Raw genomic sequence first — 13,401 nt, forward strand, 5'->3', positions numbered from 1 at the left:
ACACCGGACACCCCACTGAGTTTAGCCAGCTACCCCCCCCTCCCTCTCTCTCTCTCTCTCTCCCTCCCCCCAGCCATGTACTGTTTGGTGCTGTGGCCAGAGAGGTGTCACCGGCTAATTGAGGCCAGCTGCACTGTTCACTCAGAGCGAAACTAGTTGACTGTGTCTAACTTTTGACAAAGCAACACAACTGAAGGGTTCACAGATTAGGTAACCGACTCACTGGTCAAGGCTGCAGGGAAACAAGAGTATCTTGTCAATGAAAGAGGTTACACACAGATACGCGATGCTGAGAACTGTGGCCGATTTTTCACTCTCTTTCTCGGAGGGCCTTCATCATTGCAGGGACTGCTGTAAAGAATGCTTGCTCAGAAACTCTTTTTGCATTGAAACATGCACCAACTGGTGGACACCATCGACAATGTCAAACATGAAATCGAAGCAGTTTGCTTGAGGAAACGGTCGTCAGCAACTCAAACTTCTCTGTTTTCTTTTTTTAAGAAAATCTGAGGTGACTTTCTTTGTGGCCCCCTGACCCCGCCCCCTCCCTCTGTAAGGACCCTCCTCCATAAGGACCGATTTTTGTCAACATTTTCAAGGTCGCTAGAGAGGGGTTCCACTGTACTTACTGCAATGATTATGTTCTAAACAGGCAGGGAGATGGAGAGATTTTAGAACAAAGATTAAAAGGAAACTTGAGAGAAAAAAAAGACTGATGTAATTTTGCTCAGAGATTTCAGCAATCTGCCGATATACGTGCATGTATAAATTATGACCCTAAGTGAGGTTCGTTCTCACATTAAATGAATCTCAAAATATCCTTTCGGCATGTGATTTAATTCACTTCCATATGGCTATTTCCTAGTTCTCTCAATTGTGTCTGTGTCTGTGTGTGTTGTGTTCAACAGGAGTACCTGTGCCATGGTCAGAGAGATCCTGTGTGGATCTGTTCTTTTCCCTGCTATGGATGCCATTGCCAACCCTGTAAGAGGGCAGTCACACACGCGATTCAATCGTGAGATTTACCCTGTCACACGGGCGACTGAGTCATGGAAAATAGCTACGACAAGTCTGCGACTCAGTCTCATGCGATTCCCTCGTAGCTTTGAGCGTCGTTGCGGCCTTCACGCCGTGACGTAAAATAATGGTGGACAGTGGCGGACAGCATCTCTTCGTCGATTCAAAACTTTTTGGAAGAACAGTTTTTTACTCAGATTTAAAGGAGACGTTTTAGGCGTGTACAGCGGTCGGGAAACATTAATTGCAACTGTCTGGGAACTTTATTTCTTGTAAAGGCGTAATGCTGAACGGTACTTTTCAGAAAGGTAGAGCGATGTTCGAACATTAGCGTCTGCTCTCGCAAAGCGTGTTTGCCGTGTTCACTGTGACACGTCACTTTCGCCCCGCTCGCGTGGAGTTATCGTTCGTCAATCGTTAGTCAATCGTTCGTCTATCGTTCATCGTGTGACGGGTCAATGGCCTACGATGTGATGTGCGATTGGCTCAAGATGGAATCGCGCGATTGAATCTCAACGATTGAATCGCGTGTGGGACTAAAGCTTAAGAGCTTAATTGACTGTAACAGAATTTAGATGAAAATTAATTATTTGTTTTGATTTTTTTAATTTTGTTGTTTTGATTTTTAAATTTATTTTTATTTATTCAGTTTTTCTTAATCCTTTTGTAAGCATTTTTTTTCTTTTTGCTGTTTTTTGTTCTTGTTATTTCTGCTCATGCAGAATTATTTGTAGACAAACATCAACTTACTGCACAGACGATCTTTTGAGGGAGAGAGAGGAAGGAGAGAGAGAGAGTGTGTGTGACTGTGTGTGTGTGTGTTCATTTGTTTGAGTTTGTTGATCGATAATGGTATTTTACATGTATTTTCAGGATATGCTGAACAACCTTCTGCTGGTCTTTCTTGACAATACTCCGGTAAGTGAACAATTATGGTGACTTATACTTCCTCTGTGTGTGTGTGTGTGTGTGTGTGTGTGTGTGTGTGTGTGTGTGTGTGTGTGTGTGTGTGTGTGTGTGTGTTTGAGAGAAAGAATGAGAGCAAGAGTGTGCATAGCCATTTTGCTACTTTCTGCTTATGTTGAAAGATACAACTTAGGCATGAGGTTAGCATGAGAGAATTCAGTAGAGTGCTAACATAGTGGTCACAGCATTACTGAAGCTGTACAGACACATTGACATTCAAACATGCACATTCTCACACCAAAATATGATTGTAACTGGGGACAAAAATCTCTTGTACGTACACACAAGTCATGAACAAAACATATTTCTGTGAAACATAGTTTGACATGTGCAGACTCGGATAGTAAATCCAACAGGCAAACAAACAACAACCAATGGACACTATGTATATGTGTGGAGTACATGAGCAGCATAATTACTTTCTTGAAAGCAGTTACATGTAGCATCTTTTGAGGGACACAAACAACAACCAATGGAAACTATGTATATGTATAGTGTACATGAGCAGCATAATTACTTTCTTGAAAGCAGTGCACCTTCTGCTTCTATATTTCAGCCCCCTCAAGCAACAGAGCCACCCACACCCAAAGTTCAGTTCCTTGCCCACTTTGGTACATCACTGGCCACCAATCAGTCCGTAAGTTGATGTGGTGTTACATTGTTTGTGCGTGTGTGTGTGTGTGTTTGTTGTTGTTGTTGTTGTTGTTGTTGTTGTTGTTTGTTAGCAATTTGATAGCGCTATCCTAAAGTTCTGTCATTTTCAAGAGTATGTATGTATTAGTTTGAAGCTTCCAGGGGTTAATTGTCATTTGTGTTATCCCCCAAAAGTGGCGTATGGCTGCCTAAATGGTGGGGTTATATTGGTCATACACGTAAAATCTCACTCCTGAAAAAACATGAGTGTACGTGGGAGTTTCAGCCCAGGAATGCAGAAGAAGAAGAAGAAGAATTGTCATGTGTGAAATGGAAACATGGCACAGGGAAGGCGGACTGTGGAAGAAAAGACGATTGGCAATGTACATGGGGAAGATCACAAATTTGATAGAGAGGAGGAAGTTATCAGACAAAACAATTCTAACAATATTGATAATGATGGGAAAATTAGATGCTTTTGATAATCTATTTTGTGTGAGTCAAGAGCAATGGTGTCTGTAGGTCTGTCTTTATATCTTTTATTGATACTGATTGAGCTGAATTACCTTCTTATTTCTAAAGCCATATGTGCTGTCATGATACTGGAACATTCATACTCTCACAGTATGAAGCACTAGTGTTGCTTAATTTGTTAGCAGTGCGCAACAGACCTTCTTTTTCATTTGCCAGTTTCCTGTCTATTGCAGTGTCTGAGATTAGAACTGAACGATGTGACCAATGCTGGCGCCCCACAGCATCTTTACCCATTCATGCAGTTTCTCAAGAGTGAAGCTGCAGTCAACGTGCTGCAGTTCTGCCTCTCGTGTGGTCAGTGATTTCACATCCTGTGATAAATAAAGCTTTTCAATCTTTAAAAAAAATTTGCTTTTCAACTGAAGGAATCCAAAACAAGGCTTCTAACGTTCCAAAATCTAGAATGATAAACTGCTGTGTTTTTAATTTTTAACTGAAGGATTAGGTGTCTGAATTTAAGGATATCCAGATTAAAGTATAAGTGTAACTGTAAACTGTTTTTGTCACAGTGTCCTCAAGAAGTGTATGTCTCTTTTGATCTTCGAAAATTGACCCTGAAGCAGCCAAATGTAAATTTGAATTCATTAATATAATATGATTGGATAATTAGTTTCTGTATTATGCTATTTTGAATAAAGCAGGGTGCCTGTAGTTTTTGTATTATGCTATTTTGAAAAAAGCAGGGTGCCTGTATCTGTGACTTTGTGATGATGTTGTGGTTGTGGTTGCTAAATTAAGTTGATGTTCTTATTTCCTTGTTTTGAATGAGTTCTTTAGGTTTGCGTTCTATTTTGTGGCTCTTAAAAATGTGTTTAGTTTTGTAATTGCAATTTGTTTGATTAGAGCAAAAGTCAGGTATCCTGAACTGTAAATGTAAGCAAAACTTTGGCGCTGTTTTCAGAGGATTTCAACAAGCAGATTCTGAGTCCCGACGTCTCTCAGAGCGAGTTCCAGGCACTGCACAACGCTGCCAAGGATCTGTACCGTACTTACGTTGCCCCTGATGCGCTGGACAGGATCAAGTTTGATGAGGACGTCGTTAATGAACTCAGAGACAGTACGTCAGCAGTTGTTATTGCTTCATCCATTTTTTCCCTGATGAGATTTGTATGTTTCTAACAGAAAGTGTGTATGATCATTTTCAGTAGTGAATATAAAAGCTTATGCAAATAAACCTAGAAGTTCAATTGGAAATATTGGAGATACCATAGACTCCCCTTAATTTGGTACTTTCACTCACATTGCTCTGATTTTGTTCCAGTTGTGGAGGGCCCAGCAGACCAGGTGATCCGCCTCAGGACCTCAACACCATTGTTCAAGTAAGCTGTCCAGGGATATTACTGCAGTGTTCCTTTCTCTGTTTGTTTGTTTCTTATTGCTGTTGTTGGAAGGGGGGGGGGGGGGGTTGTTGAAAGTTTGGTGTAGGCGCGATAGTGGTTCTAAGCAGGTGCACCTTCAGATATATACAATATGGTTTTGCACATTGAATTGTACCTGAACTGTTTACTCGTCTTAGTGTAATCTAGAATATACTGTAATCTCCTAGCTCAGCCTGCGGTGGGTATACATGTTCTTGCGTGTGTCTGCCTTTACGAGTGCAGCAATTAATTTAATGTGGTTGTGTTGGTATGCTATGGGGGCCAGAGGAGAATAGAGATTTACAACCTGACATCAAGCTAAAAGGGGCATGAGTGTGGGGGTGAATTCCAGCTAGGATTGGTAGCTGAGTATACAATGGAACCTCCCTTTTAATGGGGTTGTGTTAGCATGCTATAGTGGCCAGAGGAGAATGGAGATTTACAACCTGACACCAAGCTATAAGGGGCATGAGTGTGGGGGTGAATTCCAGCTAGGATTGGTAGCTGAGTATACAATGGAACCTCCCTTTTAATGGGGTTGTGTTAGCATGCTATAGTGGCCAGAGGAGAATGGAGATTTACAACCTGACACCAAGCTATAAAGGGCATGAGTGTGGGGGTGAATTCCAGCTAGGATTGGTAGCTGAGTATACAATGGAACCTCCCTTTTAATGGGGTTGTGTTAGCATGCTATAGTGGCCAGAGGAGAATGGAGATTTACAACCTGACACCAAGCTATAAAGGGCATGAGTGTGGGGGTGAATTCCAGCTAGGATTGGTAGCTGAGTATACAATGGAACCTCCCTTTTAAGACCTCCAAACATCTGACAAAATCAGGGAGGGAGTCTTGAAATGGAGGTAAATTTACGGCCATTAATAAACAGATTATTTTGAAAACTAGGATTAAAACGGGAGTGGTCTTAAAAAAAAGGGGGGGGGGGGGGGTGTCTCAACAGAGGGGTTCTACTGTACCAGATAACTTTGAAAACTAGCTGACGGAGCTGCTTGCAACTCCTTGAGTACTTTTTCCCACTCCTTTAGAAGGGAAGGTGGGATGGGTATGTGTGTGAAATGTGTACGTGTGCAAACTGTATTATTTTGTTAAATGTGCTTTTGTACATGTAGTACATGTATTATTGAAAAGGCCAGGCTGTGACTGTCATATATAACATTGCAGCTGTTTGGAGCATATTGGTGTACCCCTGTGACCAACTTTTTGTGTGAATTTGAAGGCTGAGCATATGTTATTCATTTGTGTTCCAGGGCCTATGAGCATGCCTATGACCTCCTGGAGCATACCTTTCTACCCATGTTTCATCAGAGTGATGATGTAAGTTTGTAGAATTCTACATTCTGCATACTGTGGGGGAGGTACACAAGCATTCATTAATGACTATTGGTCTTGTGTTGAAGCTGTTACCACTACACTATATGTTATTTATATTTTAAATCAAAATATGTCATTTTGCACAGATCAAGACAGTAATTGTTCTCTGCGATCGTGCTAGCACTCGAGGTAAACTGATTGTCAAGACCTGTGCCAAATGTCATATTTTAGTCAAAAATACAAAGAACATTTACACATTGACATGCTTCCATTTGAAACTTCTCGGTCGTTGTCACGGATTGACGCCCGACCAAAGCTAATTGACGCCTGACAGAGCGAAGTGATGGAGGGCTTCAATTAGGCTTTGGGAGGGTGTCAATCCACGATGAAGACCGAGAAGTTTTAAATGGAAGCATGTCAATGTAATTGTAATTCAATCCGACGACGATCTCTTCTCTACTTCCATGTGGTTGTAAACAGACCAGAATTGATTCTGTTCAGTCCACCTACATGCAAGGGTCAAGTCCCAAGAAATATGTCTCCGTATTCCTATCTTATCACTCTGCTGCAGTTTTTTTTTTCTTTCACAGATATTTTCCTTTCTTTTTTGACGGGCTTCTGGACAGCAAACTCTAAACAATATCTTTTCATCCCAAAAGCGATCTTTGGAATTGACTGACGTAGTCCGGAAGAATTCATGCAATTCATGCCTCACCAGCAGGTGATCATTGGCTTTTGTAACTAGTGGTAATCGACAATTGGTGACCGGTAATTTTTAAAGAGTTGGGGCATTCTGACCAATCACAGAATCTGTTTCATTAAAACGCCAGCTTGATTGAATTACAATTATGTATTGATCCATTTTACTTAGAATTCCTTTTTTTTTTTTTGCAATTGAATCCACACAAATATGCACTCTTTTGTAGTCTTGGCCAGCTGCCTAAATATGAGTTTTAGTTAGCCTCTGACGGCACAGGACTCAATGAAGGGAAATTCAGTGTTCAATCAATAAAAACAATTGTAAAGTGTGTGTGATGTCCACATTATTACCGCTTCTGTGTGATGCCTTTTTTCTGTTCATGTGTAAATATTTGTGCAGTCATAACTAATAAATTCGTTGGTGTACATTGGGTTTTGTTGATTAGGGGATTGTTTGGACCATAACAACAGACTCCCTTGGAAGAAAGAAGGAACAAGTCGCGTAAGGCGAAAATACAACATTTAGTCAAGTAGCTGTCGAACTCACAGAATGAAACTGAACGCAATGCAATGTTTCAGCAAGACCGTAGCATCGTCAGTCCACCGCTCATGGCGAAGGCAGTGAAATTGACAAGAAGAGCGGGGTAGTAGTAGCGCTGAGAAGGATAGCACGCTTTTCTGTACCTCTCTTCGTTTTAACTTTCTGAGCGTGTTTTGAATCCAAACATATCATATCTATATGTTTTTGGAATCAGGAACCGACAAGGAATAAGATGAAAGTGTTTTTAAATTGATTTCGAAAAAAAAATTGGATAATAATTTTTATATATTTAATTTTCAGAGCTTGTTTTTAATCCAAATATAACATATGTATATGTTTTTGGAATCAGAAAATGATGGAGAATAAGATGAACGTAAATTTGGATAGTTTTATAAAAAAATTTTTTTTTTTACAATTTTCTGATTTTTAATGACCAAAGTCATTAATTAAATTTTAAGCCACCAAGCTGAAATGCAATACCAAAGTCCGGGCTTCGTCAAACATTACTTGACCAACATTTCAACCAATTTGGTTAAAAAATGAGGGCGTGACAGTGCCGCCTCAACTTTCACGAAAAGCCGGATATGACGTCATCAAAGACATTTATAAAAAAAATGAAAAAAACGTATGGGGATATCATACCCTGGAACTCTCATGTCAAATTTCATAAAGATCGGTCCAGTAGTTTGGTCTGAATCACTCTACACGCACGCACACACACACACACATACACCACGACCCTCGTCTCGATTCCCCCCTCGATGTTAAAACATTTAGTCATAACTTGACTAAATGTAAAAAGAAAGGAGAGACAGGTTGAGAAGGAAAATTGGATTTTGCACTTATTGACAACAAGGTAAAGTGAACACCAATTAGTGTAGTAGAGTGGGCGGTTTCTTTGTTTCAGTATTACTCAATGCTGTGCGGTGATCGGCCCAACTCTGGTGCGGCACGTCAGCTGCCCAAGTAAGTAATTGTTTCCTTGCTTTGCTTTGCATCTTACAATGGCATGAAAATATGATCCCTCTTTGCAATTTGGAACTGATGTATAGCTTTATTAATGGGACTGTGAATGCAGATATATTGAGTCAGTTTTAGGGTGTGCTGTTATGTGCCTGATCTGTTATTTGGCATAAGAAGAGTTGAATTTTGGCAGGAGTTTTGAAAAAACGCATTTGTTACATTTCTTTCTACAAACTGATTGTGGGTTGAACACTTACACAAACACATGGAGGTGCAATGACAAGCACATAGACACCTGGATTCATGCATGCATACTCCCACACACATGCACGTATACACAGACACACACAGACACACACTGTTACACACACACACACACACACACACACACACATACCACACACACACACCGTGTGCGCTCACATACACTCACACACACCACACACACACACCACACACACACACCACACACACACATACACACCGTGTGCGCTCACACACACACACTCACACACACACACCAGAAATGAATTGTACTGTAATTACATAATCCAGCCATGCATGCTTCCTTGCACACAAAATAATGATTTAACACTCACTTTAATATGTGTTTCTGAACAGTAGCCTGCAGTCTCTCAAGAACAATAGTTCGCGGTAATTAAGAAACAATTTTGTGTTGTAACACTGTTGCTCATGTCTAAGTACTCTTTCACCCTCGTTCACTAACAAGACTGAGTGTTGTTTAATTCACTGTTATGTAGACTAGCCTTTGTTGTTATAGTGTGTTGTTTTGTGCTACTAATGTGTACTGATGAATTACTAAAATGTTACGTCTGAAGTTATGTTTTAAAAAAAACCTGTCACATGTGTGAAACTGATTAATGATGCATATAACCGCAGGTCAGGCAGAGGTTAATACAGCAGTCCCTCTCATGAACGGACACCCTTGGGCCATAGCAAAACTGTCCGTACATTGCAGGTGTCCGGTCACGGGAGGGGTGACCACACCACCCCTCCCCCATACACACACAGAGACACACAAACAACAGCATTGAGTCTATGCTAATCACTTCTTGTGGCTGCTAAACAATAAACTCCTAATACTTCTTTAAACGTTCTGTAAAAATGATTTGTATGAAAAGTGTTGAAAAGAAGAGATAAAATAAATCCTCAAGGCAGTGAACACACTCACCATGCACTGACATACGAAAGCAGCCACACAAACACAGCACAGAGGAGCGTGTGCAGATGCCTTGCAAGAATAAGCTTGAAGACCAGTTTGAATAAATAGCAGCAGATAGAGCTGCATGTCATAATCATGTAATTTATTTTCATCTTGTCTGGCTTTATTGACTGCATGCCGATCATGTGGCATGGCAGTGACTTTTCACTCTTCAGTCGGAAATACACAGCTCTCACTCTCCCTCACTAAATGCCTACCCCAAGCCGTGACAACTGATGCTTGGAAATTGTGTGGAAGAGTACACCTCTCTATTTCTCTCCAATGCTCTTCCTGCTGACATGCAGTGACACCGGACACCCCACCGAGTTTAGCCAGCTACCCCTCCACCCCCCCCCCCCCCTCCCTCCCTCTCTCTCTCACTCCCTCCCTCCAGCCATGTACTGTTTGGGACTGTGGCCAGAGAGGTCAGCTCCAACTGTTCACTCAGAGCAAAACCAGTTGACTGTGTCGTAACTTTTGACAAAGCAAGACAACTGAAGGGTTCACAGATTAGGCAACCGACTCACTGAGGGGAAAGAAGAGTATCTTGTCAATGAAAGGGGTTACACACAGGCACACGATGCTGAGAACCAATAGATAAAGAGAAGAGGAAAATACGGGCCAACACCTTTCCCGATTGCGTAGCAAGTAACATCGTCACCAAGTACTCTTACAACAACACCCGTGGCTACATCATTCCAGACGCCAGCACAGAGCAGTATCGACGCTCCTTTTTCGTGCAGACGGTGGCTGAGTGGAATGCACTAGACGAGCAGGTGGTCCAGGCAAAATCTGTTGCTGCTTTCTCAACAGCAATAAGCAGAGGTGCCACAAGCGGCCCTCTGCTCTAAAATCTAGAGAATCACTTTTAAACCAGCTTTTAAACATTTTAAATTAGGGAAGCTAAAATAAGAGGACTGGGGTCGGCGTGTATGTTGGGTGCTTTACGTCCCTCGTTACCCCCCAGCTCCTCAAACACCCAAACAATGATAGGAAATTGTATAGGTTATGGGGTGTCCTAAACTAGGGGTTACTTGAAGTAACATGTTAGATTTTTTACGAGGACACACAGAAATTGATAGGTCCTTAGTTTGTTTTTAACGTATAGGCGGTGCGCTCTCACCCCCGTCGCGCAAATAACCTAAAAAGGTTCCAAGCGGCGTAAAATTCTTGATTCCTGATTCCTGATTCCTGAGAACTGTGGCCGGTTTTTCACTCTCTTTCGCTCAGGACCTTCATCGACTGTACATGTGGTTTCTGTTGTTTACGTCCAACAGACAAGAATAATGAGCACAGTGCAGTTTCATGTTGGCATCTTCGCATGTACTCCACTCCTGACCAAAACTATACCCCCCTCCTGATGGGTACAGGTGCACTCAAGTTACCAGTGACTGTCGTCACGCCATTGCGGCTGTGATCTTTGTACCAAGAGCCGGACTGCTCTGTTATCGATTTTGTTGTGGTGAAAATTTGACGATGGTCTGTCCGTACATTGGAGGTATGACCTGCTGTTGGGACCGAAAATGAGTGTCCGCGTCCACGTTTTGCAGGTGTCCGTTTAAGGGGGGGCAAATATAGAAGGAAAACACTCCGTGCCGAGCAAATGTGTGTGTCCGTACATGTCAGGTGTCCGCTCACGCCGGGGGCCGTACATTGCAGGGACTGCTGTATTTGACTGTTGAATGAAAAAAGGGATCCAGTAACACTATGTAATTTCTTAAACCAGTTCTGTATTTAAATATTTAGCTGTAACTTGATATCTTTAAACTCTTTGCTTCAGCTGTTTAAAAATGTTCAAGCAAGCTCAGCTGGTTGACACATTTTAAATTTGGGTTGTCTTTTCTGTTTGAGAACATAGAATATTACTTTTGTAGCACATAGTGAATAGTTGATGTGTAGTCTTGTAAGCTTCTTCTTCATGCAGTATTCAACAGAGCTTGTAAGAAAGATGCAGATTTATAGGCACTCTCTTTGTAATCAGTGGAACCCTCCTATGAGACTTTAACAAATCTGAGAAAATCAGGACTTTAGAAGGAGGTTGTCTTAAAAATGGAGGTACACATGCAGTAATTGACAGAAAAGTTTGAAAACCATTGTCTGAAGAAAAAGGGGTGGGGGGGGGGGGGTCTTAAAAGGGGGTTCCACTGTATTTCTGTGGTGGCTGGGTTGTATACTTCATTTTCTGTTTTGTTCCTTGGTTGGTGCTAATTATTTCTTTCTCAATGCAAGTAAAGTATGTCTGTAGTTGCACATATTTCTTTGGGCATTGTGAACATTTTGAATGTGAACATTTTGCAAACATGCACAAGGCTGTCTTAACTTTTTTGTTGTCATATCTGGTTCACAGGAGCGTAATTGTGATCTGGTTTTTGTATTGTAGGTTTATTTGATTATTTGTAATTTCTTATATTCATCATGAGTGGCAGTATATTTTGGTGTATGGTTTGTTTGTGTGAATGTGTGTGTGTGTGTGTTTGACTGTGAATGTGTGTGTGTGTGTGTGATAGAGAGAGAGAGAGAGAGAGAGAGAGAGAGAGAGAGAGAGAGAGAGAGAGAGAGAGAGAGAGAGAGAGAGAGAGAGAGAGAGAGAGAGTGAGTGAGTGAGAGAGCCAGGTTCTGTTTTCACTGCTCCAAGAACAGGTGCACAATTTCGTGCTTTTTATTTATTCTAAATCAAAGGCATGAAAATGATGTTCTGTATCATCGAAAGTATCATTCGTTCATGGAAAACATGAATCTAAAAACAGACAGACTGCTAATTTTCCAAAATCATGAATAAAAAAACAAGAAAGGTTTGTTATTGGAAATTGTTACACAAAATTAGATATGAGACAAATGGGGAAAAAAGTCAACTTAGCTGAGTGTACGTTAGATGATCTCTTGCAAGATGGTCAGAGTCGAAAATAAACTCTTGCAAATCAGATAGAAAGTGAAACTTTGAATTATTTTGATTGGCATTTCAATGGAATGTAAAATTAATCTAATCAGTTCTTGAATATATTTAAAGTTAATAGTATTATAATGTCTCCTCGTTAAACTATTTTGTCTAACGAACCTCTTTGCTAAAAATGGATGTGGTGTCTTAATTAGCACTTTTTTCTATATTTTACCTTGAGGGGTATGATTCTGTCACTGCTAACACACACAGTAGCTGACTTTGGCTTATTTGTTCTCTAGTAATTTTAGTATTTTAAAACTTCTCATGAATAAGAGCATTGCGTTTACTTTATTTATTTATTTGCTTTATTTATTTATTAATTTGGTGGTTCTTGTTGCTGCATTTGGAGAAAGATTTTTACAGAACATTATTACTGATAATCTATTATGTGTACAAATGCATGTTTGCATCTTCTTTAAAATTGGAGGTTTTGGGGCTTTCTTTAAATTTCTGCAGTATAATTGTTGCCACTAAGCTAACACGGTGACTTGTTTGAGCTTCTTGAAAAGGATATACTTAAGTTAATCAGATTTGTTGCTCGAGTTTAATATAAATTCTGTTCTGTCGAATAGATTGGAGACAAAAATCAATCAAAGCAAAACTTATTTTCTATTATGTGATGTCATGGCTATGAGTATGAGAACCAAATAAACCAGTTGTTGGATTTTGTGAATTTTGTGCAGGTCAAACAGAAAGAAAGATTTTGGGTTCTCTAACTTGGGATCCAAGATAAAAGATGTCTTCCGTTCAGGTTCAGGTAAGATGATTAGATTTTATGAGATATATTGGTAACATAATTTTGTTAAAATGTTATTCTTTTGAAGGGATAAAAAAAACCCAGGTCTTTTGAGGGCTCTTTCTTACATTTTGGGATATATTCTCAGTTTGTCTTTGATTTTCCTATGCTTTGAGTAACTACATGTATTCAGTTTGTACCTTGTATGGTCACAAAATGATGACCAACAATCACTTATTAAACGTGTCTTTGTTTTAGACTCTCTGTTTTGACTGTGATTTGAGAGTTGATCAGATTCTCTGTGTGATCTTTGGCATGATAAATTGGTTGCTTTTGATTGTAGATGAGAGGGGTGGTGGAGATGGTGTGGAGGCATCCCCTGAGGGAGGACTACTGGCTTCCATGGCTGTGAGTCAAACCATTGCTTTTGTTTCATTTTTATTTTCATCACTTTCTTTTATTCTGTT

General features: G+C 40.4%; 1 protein-coding gene across 2 annotated transcripts in view; it reads left to right on the forward strand.

Annotated features, from left to right (window-relative positions):
- The window catches only part of LOC138959370 (sorting nexin-14-like), a 37,100-nt gene that overhangs the window by 8,702 nt on the left and 14,997 nt on the right, over positions 1–13,401 (forward strand). Inside the window, exons 10-20 of one of the 2 annotated variants that reach the window (XM_070330801.1) lie at positions 909–984; positions 1,891–1,935; positions 2,540–2,620; positions 3,324–3,444; positions 4,052–4,207; positions 4,412–4,469; positions 5,772–5,838; positions 7,983–8,041; positions 8,660–8,692; positions 12,882–12,955; positions 13,278–13,342. In XM_070330801.1, coding sequence (XP_070186902.1) covers positions 909–984; positions 1,891–1,935; positions 2,540–2,620; positions 3,324–3,444; positions 4,052–4,207; positions 4,412–4,469; positions 5,772–5,838; positions 7,983–8,041; positions 8,660–8,692; positions 12,882–12,955; positions 13,278–13,342 — 835 coding nt within the window. The remainder of the gene's footprint in view (positions 1–908; positions 985–1,890; positions 1,936–2,539; positions 2,621–3,323; positions 3,445–4,051; positions 4,208–4,411; positions 4,470–5,771; positions 5,839–7,982; positions 8,042–8,659; positions 8,693–12,881; positions 12,956–13,277; positions 13,343–13,401) is intronic. The other variant, XM_070330803.1, reaches the window with a different exon arrangement.

Source organism: Littorina saxatilis, linkage group LG2, assembly GCF_037325665.1.
Source record: "Littorina saxatilis isolate snail1 linkage group LG2, US_GU_Lsax_2.0, whole genome shotgun sequence".
NCBI lineage: Eukaryota > Metazoa > Mollusca > Gastropoda > Littorinimorpha > Littorinidae > Littorina > Littorina saxatilis.